We start from the raw sequence: 17,987 nt of genomic DNA on the forward strand, positions 1-17,987 counted from the left end.
GCTATGAATTAAAATGACTTTACCATAGGAGTTGTATCAATTCCTATATTTCCAATTTATCACTTTGTGATCATTAAATAATGAATAAGGAAATATTTATTCAGATTGAATTATGTGCATAACAAAGAATTAAGAGATAATGAATAGACATATGCAATTTGATGCCTGTCCAAGTGAAGAATAAAATCTATTAAAGAGGTAAGGCTAATAAATTGTCAAGAAATAAGTGGAACATAACAAAATACTACAAAATTATGCCCTATTTTAAATGTTAAATATGTAAAATCCTTAATGTAGCTTGGAGAATTCAAGGAAGACTTCATGGAGAAGGTAGAATTTGATCTATGACTTGAAGTATATGTTAAATGTGGATATTCAGAAAATAGAAAAGAAATCAATACCGCTAATAGAAATAGAATAAGTACTGGCAAGTGGGTATAAGTCACTACTCATCATAGGAACTTAAAAATTAATAATGATTATAGCTTATAGTAAAATGAATTATGCTACTCAGGAGTAAGTGTTGAAATTTAAAAGACCACTAGAATTAACATTTGTGGGGTAAGAAAACCACCTTATTGATTGGGCAGATGGGTGGTATGATATACCAATGTAATGGTATATTATTGTGTAAGAAATTATGAAATTAATGGTTTCAAGAAAACCTTAGTAGAACTTATGTGAATTCATCAGTTTGAAAAGATCTATTATTTCCATATAGCATAATTTTTCCAGTCATTCCAATTGATAGCAATCTCTTGATCGTTATCTATTTTTTAACCAGTTTTTTCTTGCTTTGTTGATAACAGTTCTATAAAATAGTTTAAGATTTGGTATTGCTAAATCCCTTTCCTTCTCATTTGTTTTCATTATTTCCCTTTAGGTTCTTGTACATCCTATAACTTTGTAAGAAATGAATAATGAGGGGCAGAGCCAAAATGGCAGAAAAAGGCAGCACTTAAACTTCCAAACTCCCTTCTAAATACTTTTAAAATAATACCTTAAAAAAATTCTGGACTGTCAGATCCCACAAAATTATGAAGTAAAACAAAATTTCAGCTCATGAAAACTTAGAAGGTTTGGAGGAAATGTCAATTATACCAGTGAGAGTAGGGTACAATCCAGTGCAGATTGTACCAGTACACACTAGGAAGCTAGGAATGGGTTCTGAGAGTGACTGAATCTTCAGCTTCAGCAACTTTCAGAGGTATCAGTTCACATGTGGTATAGGGGCGAGCTAATTGGTCAGAAGAAAATTACAGGGGTACATTTGATGACACTTGGGGGCAGGATTTTATTGCATTGCCCACACTCAGATCTGAATCAGAATTCTGGGTAGCAGTCCCAAGGTAAGGAAGAACACTAGCAAAGAAGTGGATACTCTGGTTACAATTACAGGACACAAAAGAGTGCACATACACAGACAAAAACACAGTCAAAGAGAGAAGTAAGCAAATGTTTATTTATGCTCCACCACAAACTTGTGGGTTAGGTACCACAGATATTTTATTCTTAATTATAAATGAAGAAATTTTGGTTCACAGAGTATTTAAACTGTTCAAAATATCTTAGTGAATATCAGAGACAGGAGTTAAACCCAGGTCTTCCTGATTTAGAGTTCAACATTCTATCTTCAGTACAAAATAGTAACATAAGACTTTTAACAAATTAAAAAAATATATGATTATCCCATCTGTGATTTTTCAGTGTCCACAACAATTGACTTTAAGTGATTGAAAAGTTATCAATCTATAGCGATGGAGAGAGTTTACAACCCAAGACTTCTCTACCTCTAACAAATCATAGAATTAACCTAAAACAAGAATGAAAAATTAGTCCATGGAATTTAATTTTTCTATTAAATTGATCTAAAATTATGTGTGTATTGTGTGATTCATGCTTAAAGTACATATTTTGAATGCTCATAATTTATTCCTTTGATAAAGGGTTCTAGAATGTTGCCAGGAATCAATATAAAGGTCACTCACAATTCACATAACTTTTATGTCCCCCCAAATTAATTCAAGAAGACATACATTTATCTGAAAGAATTTTAAATATCCACAAAATTAGTAATTATTATTGATTTTCTTCCTCCATTCCTCCCTTTTCTCTTCCTTCCCTCTCTCTCTCTCTCTCTCTCTCTCTCTCTCTCTCTTTTCATCCATCTCTCCCCACCCCCCAGCAATTGCCCATATCTATGCTAATCAGATCTTTTCCTTGATTACCTTCTTGTTAGAGAGATAACACTGGATTTCTCTCTCTTTTACTCCTAGTAAACTCACTGACTTAACTTTTTGTCATGCTTTCTATGGACATGGCATATGGCATTATGAATATACTATTTTTTAAAGCACTTAGCTAAATCATAGGAACAAAAAAAAAAAGCCACCAAGATGATCTCTACACAGAATAAACTTATATTCTGTATGTTGAGTGTTCAAAAATAATGGCTGTAAGGTACTCATGTTAATAAAAAAAATTAATAAAATAAAAAATATTTGTCCCTTCTCTCTTCTGTTATTTATCCAAGGAATCTTTTATTCTATATGACTGTTGAACAGATACTTATTGCAAAATGTGCCTAAGAAATTCTAAATCTCTTCCAACTTCCTGAATCCCATCTCCACCTCTACTCCAAACTTTACATTGATGAATATATAATACTTTCCAGAAATTCTCCATACCATTAAAATCTTAATTCTATACCTATGGCACATATATTTCTTACATCATCATCTGGATGTTATTGGGATAGGATATATAATTTCTTAAACCTCTTGACTCAGCACTGTGTGACCCAACCATGCTTAGCTCTGGCTTTTTTTAAAGGTCAACCACAAGTAAATATGTTGAATCAATGGGAGGATTCATATGTTAATGGGGAACAGGAATATGAGTGAAGGTACCTACTAAAGTAGCATTGATTAGGAAACTGGAATGATAACAACATGCATCATTTTACTATAGCAATTCTATTCTTGCTAAGAAATGTTATGAACAAACACTGTTAACAAATTATTAACAAATGCTTTTGTTAAATGTGCTCAAATAAGTTAATAGAAATTCATTTTAACTTAAATAATTTATACAAATATGACAAGAAGAAAATCTTAGGAAAAGAGGATAGTAGAGTTATTTATTTTATTAAATTGGGTTCTCAGAAAGCAAATAATCTTGAGAACTAATGGTCAGAGAAAAAAATGATGTGGAGTTGAGGTTGGATTTTCCCTTTTTTAAGTCAGGAAGAAGACTATCTTCATAGCTGTGTGTGTGAAAAGAAAAGAAACCTACTTTTACCTATACACAATTCTTTTCTAATAATAAATATTGTTATAATTGACCATTTACAAGAAGGAAAATTCACTTTCTGTACTGATTTTCTCCATGAAGAAAGTCAACTCTAGCAGTTACAGGACCCAAATTAAACTATAAGTGTACTACCTGTGCTTAAGAAGAGATATCTCACAACCATCTCCCAAAATGGGAAGCCAAATATATAAACTGATGGTTTGTGCACCAGAAATTCCATAAATCTACTTTGAGAAAATTACAAGTGGAGACCATCTATATATACATTATAGATTTGAATAGTATATCTGATATTTGCACTAGTGAGTGAAAGAGGAAATACTGAGGAAAGAAAGGTTTGACTTTAGAGTATATTGATTTATTAAACAATACATGCCATCTAACCATTTGGGACTGGGTCTGCTTACCTTAAAATCAGACTCAAATACAAGGAGACACAGATTTTCATGCATTAAAAACAGTTAATTAAATAAGAATAATTAATTAAAATAAAGCAATTAACCAGGATACAAAATTCTGATTTCTAACTGAAGGAAAGATTAAGAACTTCCAAGTTAGAAAGGAAAAATACAAACAGCTATAATTCCCTGAAATCAGAAAAAAAGAGGTGTCCCACTTCCCGTGAGTGTTTAAATTCAAAAGATTATTAAAAAGTTTGATTGAACAATATGGGAACAGTTTTCAGAATTGTATTTAGTTGCTTGAGAATTATATTGAGCTATGCTTGAGTTGTATAATTATACATCAATCTTTGGATATGACTTGATCCTTAGTTTTAACATTTCTAAGCAATAGGTAGAAGAAGACCAGCTCCCAGCTATGCAGAGCTAGGTTCCAACAATGCAGTAAAATCCTATCACAATTCCCATAATTCCCATAATTGAATAAAGTTTTCTCACAAGACAGAAATTAGACCAGACCTATTACTGAATAAAAAGAACTTGAACTACTGTCACAATTGATAGTCAATATGGTTCACTCAATTCCTATTACAACTTACTGTTCTAATTCCCTCAGTTCCCCTAATACAAGCAAACTGATTGTACATTTAGTTCCAGATAACTCAAAATGAGATATATACCATAATATAGCAGCAAATTTATAAATTATTTGTTTCTTGATACCAAGAGGGGCTCTGGGATACATAAGGTTAACAAGAGCACAGATTTTTACCTAGGCAAGAGGACTTTCATAACCTAATTTGGTGATAATAAACAATACTGAAAGCTAGGGCACAATTCTGATTAGTAGAGTTGGAGGAGTCCTTAGTTCACAAATATAGAAACTTAATAAAGATTCCTTTATTAAGTGCATAATATACTAAAGTTGTAGAATGGACAGGAGAAAATCGGGAATGACAGGCAGTATAGTCCATAAATCTTGAAAGTAAGCCGAATGAAATAACAAAATTAATTCCAGGATAAGTAGGTTTACTAAATAGATGACTGGCCACATTAGAGACATGGCAGAGCTTATAAATATAGACAAACAGCCTTTTGCAATGATAACAATAAAGTGCATCTTCATCAGAAGAAACTGTACAGGAATGCAGAACAATTATATTTTAATATAGAGTGTAGAGTGTAGAGTGCTCTGTCATTTATTTCTTAAATTGTCAGTAGCTCATTGGACCTAAGATTTAATATGTGGCTATTCCATATTATTAGAAATACTTTTAAATGATTCCTAAAGGCACTGCCAATATAGATGAAAGAGGAAGTAATGCTGGAGATTGATAAAAGGAAAAGGATTATGGGAAGAATGGAGTCAATTGATGCTGCTATATAGGATGGAATAATGATTTATTTCTTATAAAATAGCACTAAATATCTTCTACTAACACTGTAGCATTATCTCTCAACTTCACCAGAATTTATTTCTCTTTAGAATTTTCTTCAGGGCAATTTTGACATCCTTGTTCCTCAGACTGTAGATTAAAGGGTTCAGCATGGGTATCACTATGGTGTAAAACACAGAGGACACCTTTCCTTGGTCCATAGAACTGACAGAAGAGGGCTGCAGGTACATAAATGCTGTAGAACCATAGAAAAGAGAAACTTCCATGATATGGGAGCTGCAAGTGCTGAAAGCTTTGGACCTTCCTTCAGTGGACTGGATGCGGAGGATGCTGGCAATAATGAATAAGTAAGACCCAATGATAGTTACTACAGGGGCAAAAATATTTAATGAACCAAAAAATAGAATCATTGTTTCATTGATGTGGGTACTAGAGCAGGATAGCTTCAAAAGTGGAAGAAGATCACAGAAATAATGATTGATGACATTTTTCTTGCAAAAGAACACTCTAAGCATACAGCCTGTGTGAGCTGTGGCACCCAGCAAGCCCATTACGTATACCACACTTATCAGTCCTGAGCAGATCTGTGGGGACATGATGACATTGTAGAGTAGGGGCCTACAGATAGCAACATAACGGTCATATGCCATCACAGCCAGCATGTAACAGTCAGCAATTACAAAAATGAGGAAAAAATAGAGCTGAATCATGCATTCAGGGTAAGAAATGATGTTTTTTTCTACAATAAAATTTACTAGCATTTTGGGAGTGATGACAGTTGAATGACAGAGATCAATAAAAGATAGACAGCTGAGGAAATAATACATAGGAGTATGAAGGTGAGAACTGAGGCCAATCAATATTACCATACCAAAGTTCCCCACTACAGTGACCAGATAAATGCCCAGAAAAAGGAGAAAGAGGGGAAGCTGGAGCTCTGGCCGGCTTGTCAGCCCTGCAAGAATAAATTCTGTCACTGTGGAATGATTTCTTGTGAACATTGTTTAGGTATGATCTGTGAAAATGAGAGAAAAGCAATATATTAAAAAAACATCTACATTACTACTCCCATCCAGAGAAATTTTGTGTAGTGGGAAATTTATAAATTATGGCTCTCTTGGTTCCATTGAGTCTGTCTCTTTGTCCTCTGGATTCATAATTCCACTTCCACACTATCAATAATATAGGACAATTAAACTCAAGATTTGCTTTCCTCTGAGATAAAAAACTGAAGAGTGAACTTCTGAGTCAGACAATAAATTGCTAAAGGTAAAAAGGGTCCAGGGTTCAGGGAAAGGCAAAAGAAGAAAATTTCAGCTGTTCCTTATCACCTATATTTCTAACTCATTGATTATTGACTGAGTTTTGATTGTCTAGGTTCATGAAGCTTTACAAATAGTCTATTAGTTTTCTGTGTTGGAAGCCAGAGTGGGGACCAGGATCTTGCTCTTCATTTCAGAGATAGGAAAGCAGTGTGCATCAAGGAATTTGATGGCTGCCTAGAGGTTCGGAGTTTAAAATAAGTCATTGGAAAATGCTAACTACTGAGGAATTTGAGCCCTTGAAATTTTGATTATATCTATAAATTTTCTCTTTTTTGCTCCAGGTATTTTTATATTCATAAGGTAAAATATATTAGGGATAGATTGATCCAAACAGGAAGTGAGTATGTCACAACACTTTTGGATCCTATAACTATCACTTTAGAAAGACAAATCAGGATACTAAACTATACACTTACCTTTCAGTGTGGCACTTTTAAAGACTGCACTGACAATATCCTTGAAGGGAAATGATTTCAGTGAGATCAGGCTTGATCCCTGGTGTAGAATTTTCTGTTGAATAGATTAAAAAAAACATGGATATTTGTTTCTAAACTACTCTGTATTTTTTAAGCTCTTGAGATAATTTCTAAGTGTGATTTTGCACAGATCATTCTCTACAGATTCAGGGAATAAACTAACATATATTAATTTCACCAGCGTTGCATGTTACAACAGGATTCCCCTTCCAATTTTAAGATTTTAAGAACCTTATTAGAAAAGGCAAGGGTAAAAACTGACAAGAGACTCACCAGGGATACAACTCTGTTGGGAAGAAGTTATTGATGTTTACATTTCTTATTCCTTAACTCTAATATTTAGATTCATTTTCCAAGTAAATAACAATCTCTCTTGGGTACTTGGTACAGCAAGTCCCTGCCTTCCTCTAGCTTGTGATCTAGAGTAATAGTATTAAATTAACATAGAAATGGGGACCATTAATCCAAACATAAGAATCCCTGAAGATTGTATATTGACTCAATTTTAAAATGTAGTATTATTTTTATTTTATTTTAATTCCATTTATTTTAATAAATACTTCCTAGTTATATTTTAATCTAGTTTGGGCTACATTAAGGAGTGTGGTGAACTCTCTGTGGCCTGCCAGATATATGACCCTCTAATTTAGAGTAGTCAATTAGTACAAGCAGGAATTTCTTATCTTTGTATGGCTAGCACAGTGCCATACACATTTAGAATAATAGCTGCTTAATAAACACTGAAAAATTGATTTCTAGGAATCTACAAATGAAAAATTATGATAGCCTCTGCTATTGTGAGCTTACAATCACCAAAGTGAATAGGATCTATATATACATATATTTTATGTATGTATATATATATATATATATGCACATGTATGTATGTGTATATGTATAGAGTTACAGCATAAAAGGGGAAAGAAATCTATATGTTCCAGAAAAATCTAAGATATCAAAGAACACTTTAAAATTCAGGTATACTTTAGCCTCATAACATTCAAATAATTAACTTTAAATGATAAATGTTGTTTCACAAAACAGATTAATTTTCATAATTCTCATGTCTATATTTATAATGGCACCAAATAGTATCATGTTTCCCAACTTTTGAATAAAAGATAAAACTATACTGAAATTTAGCTATTATTTCACAACCAAAATACCATAAAATATAGAAATTTTTTTTTTTGCCTTTAAATGAACTTCTCTAGAAATCATAATTATCTATATGCATATTTTACTAATTTGGCTACAGTCTTGTCAGGAAGATTGAATTCAAGTATAATACTGCTTTTAATGCATTGTAGCTATGTGACTATGGGAAAATAATTTTGTTTTTCTTTAAGTGTCCTAAGCAACTCAAAGGTTTGGGATTGGAAATGAATTGCCAATACACATTTGTGAAAGGAATTGTCAAATGCAGTATTCCTACTATGACTCAATCTTAGTTCTGAATTAAATACACAAAAAGGTAACTAAAATTAAATACTTTTTCAAGCTTTGCTTTGCTGAATGTTATATTTAAATTAGAAAAAAAATTTTCTCAAGTACTTGAAATGACAGGTAACCAACAAAAATAATTTTAAAATAAAAATAAATTGTATATAGCATAGAAAAGTATATAATAAAATAAGCAAATTTAAACATAAAATTATATTGTCTAAAAAAGTAGAAAAATTTCTATTTATGCTACTCAAATTGCATGTGTGTGTATGTGTGTGTGTGTGTAAGACTGACAAAAAAATTTGGATTCCCAGTCATTGACAAGCATGAGCTCACTCCACAATAAAATTTATGAGAGCAAAGAAGAGAGAAACTTGCAAAATCTTACATATTGGCAAACAGACTTCCCCAAACCATCAAAGACCAGGAAAAGGGCAATAGTTTAATACTATGAAACAGGAAGCTGAAACAAAAGGAATTGGAAAACCTAAAAATAGTCTTTTTTTTTTTTCTATTGTAGAAAATAAGAAATAACTTCCCCAAATGACTGTGAATCCATTGAGAACTCATGGACAAATTCAAATTGAAATTTAAAAAGAATAGATGATAGAAGCAAGAAATGAAAATTACCACACAGTAGCATAAAAATACTGTTAGTAATTATATAGAATGGAATAGACTGAAATTGACAAGAAATGCTAAGAACAGGAGAATGTATTTTTGAGCCTATGTTTGAAGCAAGACAAGGACTAAGAAGGAATATAATTGATTCTCAAGGTTGAGGAAATAGACATAATAAAAGTTTAGTTTGCTCCTATTTTTGTTTCAAATAGTATGATTCTTGAACTTGAAAAATCAAAATAAATTTTATTCATAAGGAACTGCATAAAGCAAATAAGGAGATGATCCAGAGGTCCTCAATAAATTCAAGTCACTAGCCTAGCTGAACTATATCTTAGGCTAGTGAAATAACTGGTTGATGTGGTTGTTAATTTGTTATTGGTGATCTTTGGATGATTGGAAGAATAAAATATGTTCTAGAGGACTGAATAAAAAATATTTAAACTTCTAAAAAGGAAGTTGATAATAAGTCAATCAATGAGTATTTTTTAAGGGATTCCAGTGTGAGAGATCCTGCTGGGTGCTGAGGATACATACATAGGAGAGAAACATTACTTTCTCTTAGAGACATATTTTAATACAGGAGATAATAACATATGTAAATATATAATGAATAAAGATAAAGATAACTGAGGACTAATACCTATAAAAATACTTATAAGCAGAAGAAGTATAAGATTTTTAGTAGGGAGAGCACTAGTTGGGTGTATCAGGAAAAGCTTCATGTAGAAAGTATGCTTTAGATGAGGCTTTGAACAGAAGAACTGAATAAAGTAGAGAGCATATATCCTAAGTATGTAGGACAGAAGAAAGAATATGACAGCTTGGCCTGATGGTAAAGTATAAAAGGGGAAATATCATATGAGTCTGAAAAGACAAGTTGGGTCCAGATTGTGGAGAGCTTTAAAATTAATTAAAGGGTTTTATATTTTCTCTTAAAAGCAAGAGGGAGTTTATTAAGTAGGGAAGTTGACCTGATTAGATAAGCACTTAAAGAAAATCAGTTTGTCAGTATGTAGGAAGAATTAGAGTGAACCAAGACCTGAGGTAGAGAAAAGAAAGAAATTAGAACCCATTGGAATGATCTAAGTGAAATGTAATAGTGACCTGAATTAAGGTGGTAATTTTATGAGTGGAAAGAAGCATTTGGATTGAGAGGTGTTATGGAAGTAAAAATATTGATATTTGAGAACTGATTGGCATATGTAGTGAGGGAGGGTGAAGAGTCCAGGATAATCCTGAGATTATGAAGTTGAGACACTGCCAGAAGAATGAGGGTTTCTTTAACAGAAATAGACAAGTTTGGAAGAGTGAGAAAAGATAATGAGATATCTTCAGGACATGTAATTTGAAATGTCCAATAGGTACTTAGTGATGTAAGACTGAAGTTCTGATGAAAAACATTTCTATTAGGTATTAGTACCTAGATGATAATTAAACTCATGAGAGCTTATGAGGCCAGTAAGGGATAGAAAAGAAAAGGAACCAGGAAAAAGATATAGGCGAATACTGATAGTTAAAGTGTGTATAATAGGGAATAAACCATGAAATGATATTGGGAAAAAGGTAGAGTCTACAGAGTAAAGACCCATGAACCTGCTTTATATTGCTGGAAAAAACTAATCTAGAATATTTGACATTTAATCTGTGAGCTCCTAAGAGGTACTATGACACAATGAATTGAGAATTGGTCTTAAAGTCAGGAAAAATTTGGTTCTTATCCCACTTCTGACATAGAATGGCAATGTGACACTTAGCAAGCCATTTAACTTCTCAGACTTGAAAATAACTAATTTTCTAAATTAGTTGGTCTTCTGTAATGAAATCACAGATTCAGACAAAAAATTTAAAAACTCTACAAGTCATTATGGAAACAGGGATATTATGCTCAATAAAAACCAATACAGCTTTACCAAAAAGATCATGATAGATTATATAATTATATTGTACTATTAGATCAGGGGAATCTGATAAACATGGCAGACAATTTTGCTTTTGTTTGTTTTTTTGCAAAATACTTCACAGTCTTCCATATTATATGGAAAGTAATTAGCTAAATATTGATATAGATGGATCAGTCTTAATGATTGAATTTCCTTTTTTTCCCCGAGGCAATTGGGGTTAAGTGACTTGCTCAGGGTCACACAACTAGAAAGTGATAAGTGTCTGAGGCCAGATTTGAACTTAGGTCCTCCTGACTTCAGGACTGGTTCTCTATCCACTGCATCACCTAGCTACCCCTTAATGATTGAATTTCAAAACTCTATTAAACCTTAATATTCGTTAGTCAGTCTGTAGTTGCCCATCCTTCATTTTTGAAGAGGACCAATGACATAACAGGGTAATATCTTGACTTGCTTATGAATTAAATATAAGTGGGGGCACAATTGCACAAAGTCATCAACTTCACTTTCTTGTCCAGAATCTTCAAAGTCCAGTGACAAGACAAAGTATGATAATTGGTGATGACTTGGCATGCAGTGGATGACTATGGTGTCTTTAATGTCTGACTAGACTTTAAGTGCTCCACAGTGCTTGTTTTAAACATCCCTTGTTTGTGTCCTGCGGTTTTACTGGTGAAATCTTCACATGCTTGGGGTAGATAACACTGTAACTCATAAAAGGGTTGAGACCCGTTGGTTACCTTCAACCTGGTTTATTGTATCTGCCAAGACAGTTTTACTGTGGTGTGGTCACTGAACATGCAGCCCTAAAAAGGGTTCAGCAAGCCCTCTACCAGAGTTGCTAGTTTTCTATGAACACCCCATGCAGCTGGTGGTTCATTAGATAGAGTGGTAGATTTGGTGTCAGGCACACATGAGGTAAAATTTAATAGCTGTGTGATATTGGGCAAGTCACTTAAGCCCTGATTGCTTCCTGGAGAAGGTAGTGATAAACTGTTCAAATATCCTTGTCAAGAAACTCCAAATGGTGTCACAAAGAATGAGATGTGACTAAACAACAACAATAAAATACTTTTCTCGTATGATATGAAAAAATTAGTGAAGGCATTATCCCTAACTGCTGCAAGTCAACTCGTGGCCCAGTAGAAAGAGTGCTGAATATGAAGTTCAAACCTGTCCTCAGACATTTACTATTTTAATAGGATTTTTAAAATTTATTTAATCCTAAAAATAGGATATTTTAATAGGATTAAATTAATTCAGAAGTTGGTCACTAATGAAGTAGCTATATGAATACTTCTGGGAATTCTTTTGGGTATTTGTATTATAGAATATGATTGTTGTGGTAGGGGAAGAGTTACTTTATTGAAAATAAACTGCTCAAGTTTAAGAAATATAATTTCTTTAAAATTTAGTCTATTTCAAAGAAAAGAGACATGAACATTATGTAGCTGCAAATGCTTTTCTCTTTCCTTTCCCCCTTTCTCTCTTCCCCGGTACTTTGCTTCCAATCACTATTTCCCTCAAAGTCCTTCTTTTTACAGCTCTCCCCCTTTCTTATACCTTTCCCCTACTATTTCTGTCCTCCTTTCTCTTAAGTTACTCCCTTCCTTTCCCCTTGCCCTCCCAGTTCCTTATAAGGTGAGAGCAGTTCCTCTGTGAAACCAAATATGTCTGATATTCTATCTTTGAGAAAAATCTTATCAGAGTAAGATTCACACAATGTTCATCCCTTTCCCTTCTTTCCCTCAATTATAATAGGTATACTTTGTCTCTTTGTGAGATGCTCATTTTGCTTCCATTTTCCTCTTTTTCCAATACAATCCCCTTTACACCTCTAGTTCCTTTTTCATATTATCACAAAATCAAATTATATGCATACTCTAAGTATACTCATAACAGAGATATAGAGTTTTCAACTGTTCTTTCCTTTTTACCTTTTTATGCTTCTCTTGAATTCTGTATTTGGAGATCAGTTTTTTGTTCAACTCTGGTCTTTATATCAGAAGTAAATGAGATTCATTTCTGTCATTAAATGTCCATCTTCTTCCTTCAAAGATAATACTCAATTTAGCTGGATAGTTGATTCTTAGCTGCAATCTAAATTCTTTTGCCTTTTAGGATATCCGATTCCAGGCCCTTCGATCCTTTAAAGTGAAAGCTGCTAGGTCCTGGGTAATATTGATTATGGATCATCAATATTGGAATGGTTTCTTTTTGCCTGCTTGCAATATTTTTTTCCTTGGACCTATAATTCTGAAATTTAATTACAATATTCCTTGGATTTTTCATTTTGGGGTCTCTTTCAAGGAGATGATTGGTGAATTCTTTCAATGGCTATTTTATCTTCTGGTTATAGGACGTCAGGGAAGTTTTCCTTGATGATTTCCTGAAAGATGATATCTAGACTCTTTTTTTATCACAGTTTTCAAGAAGTCTAATAGTATTTAGATTGTCTCTCCTAGATCTATTTTCCAGGTCAGTTGTTTTTCCAATGAGGTATTTTACATTTTCTTCTTGTTATTCATTTTTTTTTTGTTTTGTTTAACTGATTCTAGATGTCTCATCAAGTCATTCATTTCCATTTGTTCAGTTCCAATTTTTAGTGAATTATTTTCTTCAATTGCCTTTTTTAGCTCCTTTTGTATTTGGCCAATTGAATTTTTAAATGAGTTGTTTTGTTCAATGGATTTTTTTTCTACTTTACAAATTTTGTTTCTTAGGGAGTTGTTTTCTGTTTCCATTTCGTCAAATCTATTTTGTAAGGATTTATATGTTTTTTTCCATTTCACTAAATCTATTTTCTAAGTTTTCTTCAGATAATTTCTGTGTTTCCTTTTCCAAACCCTCTTGCAAAGGTAAAAAAGAAAGAACACTTGAAAACTTTATATCTCTGTTATGGGTATACTTAGAGTGTGGATATTTTCCCCCTGTTTTTCTTCTAACTCTCTTTTAAGATCCTTTTTGAGTTCTTCCAAGAGAACTTTGTGAGATGGGGACCAATTCCTATCACCTTTTGAGGCTTCATCTGGAGATAATCTGCTTTTAGTGTCCTTAGGGTTTGAAATCTATTCTCTTTCTTCATAAAAACTATTTATGGTCAGAGTTCTTTTTGCTTTTTTGCTCATTTTTTTTAAAGGTTCAGGTCTGCTTTTAGGGTAAAGGGAATATTGTCCAAACTTCTACATGTGATAGTGGCTGTGCTGATCAGTGATGAATAACTTCTGGTGCTGGGTGGGCATGGACAGGTCTTTCAATATTCTGGGGTTTAGTAGCTCACTATTTGCCTTTTGTATTTGTGTTGGATGTCTTACAGCTAATCTGTTTATCTAGTGGCTTGAAAACAGCAGCCAACACTGCTGTAGATTGCTCCTGGTGTATTCCCCAGTTGGGGAACCCACACTGCCCTGGGTCTCTGTACTGCTACCTCCTTCCATGCCCAATTGAAGCAGACTTTTTCTGAAATTCTTCCAAATTATCTTCTACTGGAAATTTGTTACACTCCAAATATTTGTGGGTTCTGTCACTTCAAAACCAGTTCAGAGGCTTAATTTGTTGTTATATTGTGGGACATCTAAAAGAGCTCAGATAAAGTTTTGTGTCTCCTCTCAGCCATCTTGGCTCTGCTCCTACCTGAAGCATTAATTCTCTAGGGGGCAGAAAAGTGGAGCACCGGATAGATCCTGGGCCCAGTGTCAGGAAAATCTGAGTTCAAATTCAATCTCAAACATTGTAACCCTGAACAAGTCTATTAACCTCTATTTGAAGCAATTTCTTCATTTGTAAAATAGCAGTAATGATAGAACCAACCTCCCCAGCTTGTAGGGAGGATCAAATGAGAAAAAAATTGCAAAATGTTTAATACAGGATCTAGGACATAGTAAGCACTGTACAAATGTTAATTATTTTTATTTCACAACTTTCTTATATAGTTCTTATTTTTTCCAATTTTTTTCTGCTACCGCTCTTATTTGATTTTTAAAATCACTTTTTTCCCTCCCCTTTAGCTCTTGCTCTAACTTTTCCAGGAATTCTTTTTGGGGCTTTTGTCTAATCTGCATTTTTCTCTGGTACTTGACTTATAGATGTTTTGTAATCTTTGTCTTCTCTGTGTTTTCTGCTTCTCTGTCACCCTAATAATTCTTTATTGTAGAGTTCTTTTTGTTTGTTTATCCAATATTCCAAGCTATTTCTTGGCTTTAAAATTGATCTGAGGAGAGTTATATTCAATGCATACCTGTTTTGAACTCTGTAAGTTACTGAACTGTTGGGGACTTCTGGTTTCTACATAGCTGAGTTTCATAGATTTTTGCTGAACTCTGTCATTGTTAGCCTTTTGGGAAGTTCTGCAGATCCAAAGTGATGAACTCTTTGGTTACCCTTTGGTTTTAGTCTCTGTCATTGTTTTTTCACTGCAGACTTATGTGCTGGGCTAAAAGTTAAAAATTTCCACTCGACTTACATACTTAGAGTCACACATTGCAATCAATTCATTTCATTTTGCACTCAGTACTTAGTTAGGACCATGCTCATAATAGCAGCCAATCTAATCTGCTCTGTTTCTGTAGTCTAGAACTAACTAATGAAAGACAGAGCTGCCAAATGGCAAGAAATCCATGTATTCTTTTAAGACTCAAATGCTAATTCACACAAAGTGCCTTTTTGAACCCTCTATTTAGGAGATTTCTTGCCTTGGTATTTCTTTGTATTTATTTTGAGTATTTCCTGTATTTATTTATCAACACACATATTGTGTTTCCCAATAGAAAGTAAATTTCTTAAAGGCAAGAATTTTCTAAGTATAGTATTTCTATCCCTAGCACTTAGTTTGATGCCTTGCACATAGTTAGTACTTAACAAAAGTGTTTTGCTTTAATCTCTACAACTAATATTTCTTTACATAGTTCAATTATTATTATTGGAATTGTGATTTGTAGGAATGATGTAAAACAAACTCAAGTTCACAAACCCCGAATTAAGAACCTCCAAACTACATTATGCTTAATTGATGAAAAAGATTTATCTATATCATTGAAACTCAATGTAAAAATACATGTGTGTGTGTGTGTGTGTGCAATTAAATGTGCATATCATTTTGCTGCCTTTTAGTCCCTTGACAGATAAGATCAATTCCTCCATTTTCTCTCTCTCTTTTATGAAAGTTGTTGAAAAATCAAAATACATAAAAATAAAACTTAAACTACAAAATAAAGGCACTCATACTTGTGAGTGTCCTTAAACACTGGAATGGGATCAGAGAGAATGTTATCACTAAGTATCATGCGACTAAAATAAAATTGAATTCCTTAAGATAAAAGGGTAAGTTAAGTATCTCATAATCTTTTTTCTTGTACTTCGTTGAATTTTAAATTTTAATTATTTACAATCTATGATTGGGCAAGTGCAATCCAATCCCAAATCTCTCACCCACTCTACTATCACTGTTCTGCAGAAGGAAAATAACACAGTTTTACAGCTATCAGTGTAATGAACCTGACATGAAAAAATTTCCTTGTGACTCTTGGGAGGAAGCAACCTAGGAGATTAATTTAAATGCTGCATTTCTACTAAAATCTTTAGGGGGCTTTGAAAAAGGGAATAGTTGGAAAAGTTCCTCTGTGTTTATATGTCAAAAAACCAAAGGCAATACTTGTATTCTCTAAAGCAAAGATTTTAATTTTTTTTTGGTATTGTGAACCCCTTAGACAATAGTGAAACATATAGATCACTTCTTAAAATATTTTTAAGTACTACACGGGTGAATGTTGGAAATTATCTATGCACATGGTTTGAAAATAAAAAGCTTTAATAATAATAACAAAATAAAAAGTAAAACAAAAAACAAAAAAAATTCCTATATCACCTGTGAGAGCCAGTCATTAAACTCCCACAGCATCATCAAACCTTAATAAGTATAAGAGAGGGTATTGGGTTTTTATATTAGCATCATTTGTTCTACATGAAAAAACAGATTCTGCATTTTAGGTTACTTATTAACAACTACTCCATTTAAAACTGTCTTCAATGAAGTTGATTTTAAATAAACATCAAAGATAATATAAGGAAACACATGGAGTGTTATGAGGTTTATTCTCCTCTCCTAAAGACAATTTGGTCATAGTGTAGGTACTTATTTCTTACTTTAGCCATGTCCTTAGAGCAGATTTGTGAATATACATACATACATACATACATATATATATATATATATATATATATATATATATAATAACTGTATTTCAACAGTTTCCTTTGTTCTTGTTTTATTTTATATATTTAAAAACATTAAATACTACTCCCCTAATTTAGGGTTCACATCTGCTTATCTTCCTTCTCCTTTTCTAACATGATAGTATTATCACTTGCTCTCAAAGATCCTTTCATTTTTCTCTCAGTGACCTTCTCATTGGGCAAAATAGTAGATCTCCTTGTACTTTTCTTCATCCTTTTTTAAGAGTGATTTTTATGTGAAGGCAGGGCATCAAATTCTTAGATTCCCTTGTGTATAAAATAATATATTTATTTTGAAGCATTCTAACTATTATTGCCTAATGATGCATCTCCCAATATATGTTTACAGTTTATTTCCTGGTTCAAGGTGAAGAACTTTATATTTATCTCTATTAAATTTCATCTCTTTAGATGATACAATGAACTAGTTTTTAAGCCTTTTATTTAGTAGTACATTAAATATCCCAGCTAATAGCATATTAACATTAAAGTTGATATGCCTGCCATCTAGCTATTGAAGTACTGATAAACAATACTGAAACAAAAAACGGATCACTGGATCATTCTTTTGGAAAAATCCATTCAAGATGACATCAACCCCTTAGTAATTGCTTTTTTTTTTACACTGTATACCAAGATAAGGTTGAAATTGGTTTATGATTTAGACATAAAGAGTGATATTATAAGCAAATTAGAAGAACATAGGATAGTTTATCTCTCAGATCTGTGGAGAAGAAAGGAATTTGTAACCAAAGAAGAACTGGAACTCATTATTGAACACCAAATAGATAATTTTGATTATAGTAAGTTAAAAAGGCTTTGTGCAATCAAAATTAATGCAGACAAGATTAGTAGGGAAACAATAAATTGGAAA

The 17,987-nt window shown here is 32.8% G+C and overlaps 1 protein-coding gene across 1 annotated transcript; it reads right to left on the reverse strand.

Moving 5' to 3' along the window:
* Window positions 1–5,175: 5,175 nt before the first annotated feature.
* Window positions 5,176–6,111, reverse strand: LOC100913765 (olfactory receptor 8G1-like). Its single transcript, XM_003764357.1, has one exon. It carries the CDS (start codon window positions 6,109–6,111, stop codon window positions 5,176–5,178), a length of 936 nt encoding a protein of 311 aa, XP_003764405.1.
* Between the last annotated feature and the right edge of the window lie 11,876 nt (window positions 6,112–17,987).

This window comes from Sarcophilus harrisii, chromosome 3, assembly GCF_902635505.1.
Source record: "Sarcophilus harrisii chromosome 3, mSarHar1.11, whole genome shotgun sequence".
NCBI classification, from domain to species: Eukaryota; Metazoa; Chordata; class Mammalia; order Dasyuromorphia; family Dasyuridae; genus Sarcophilus; species Sarcophilus harrisii.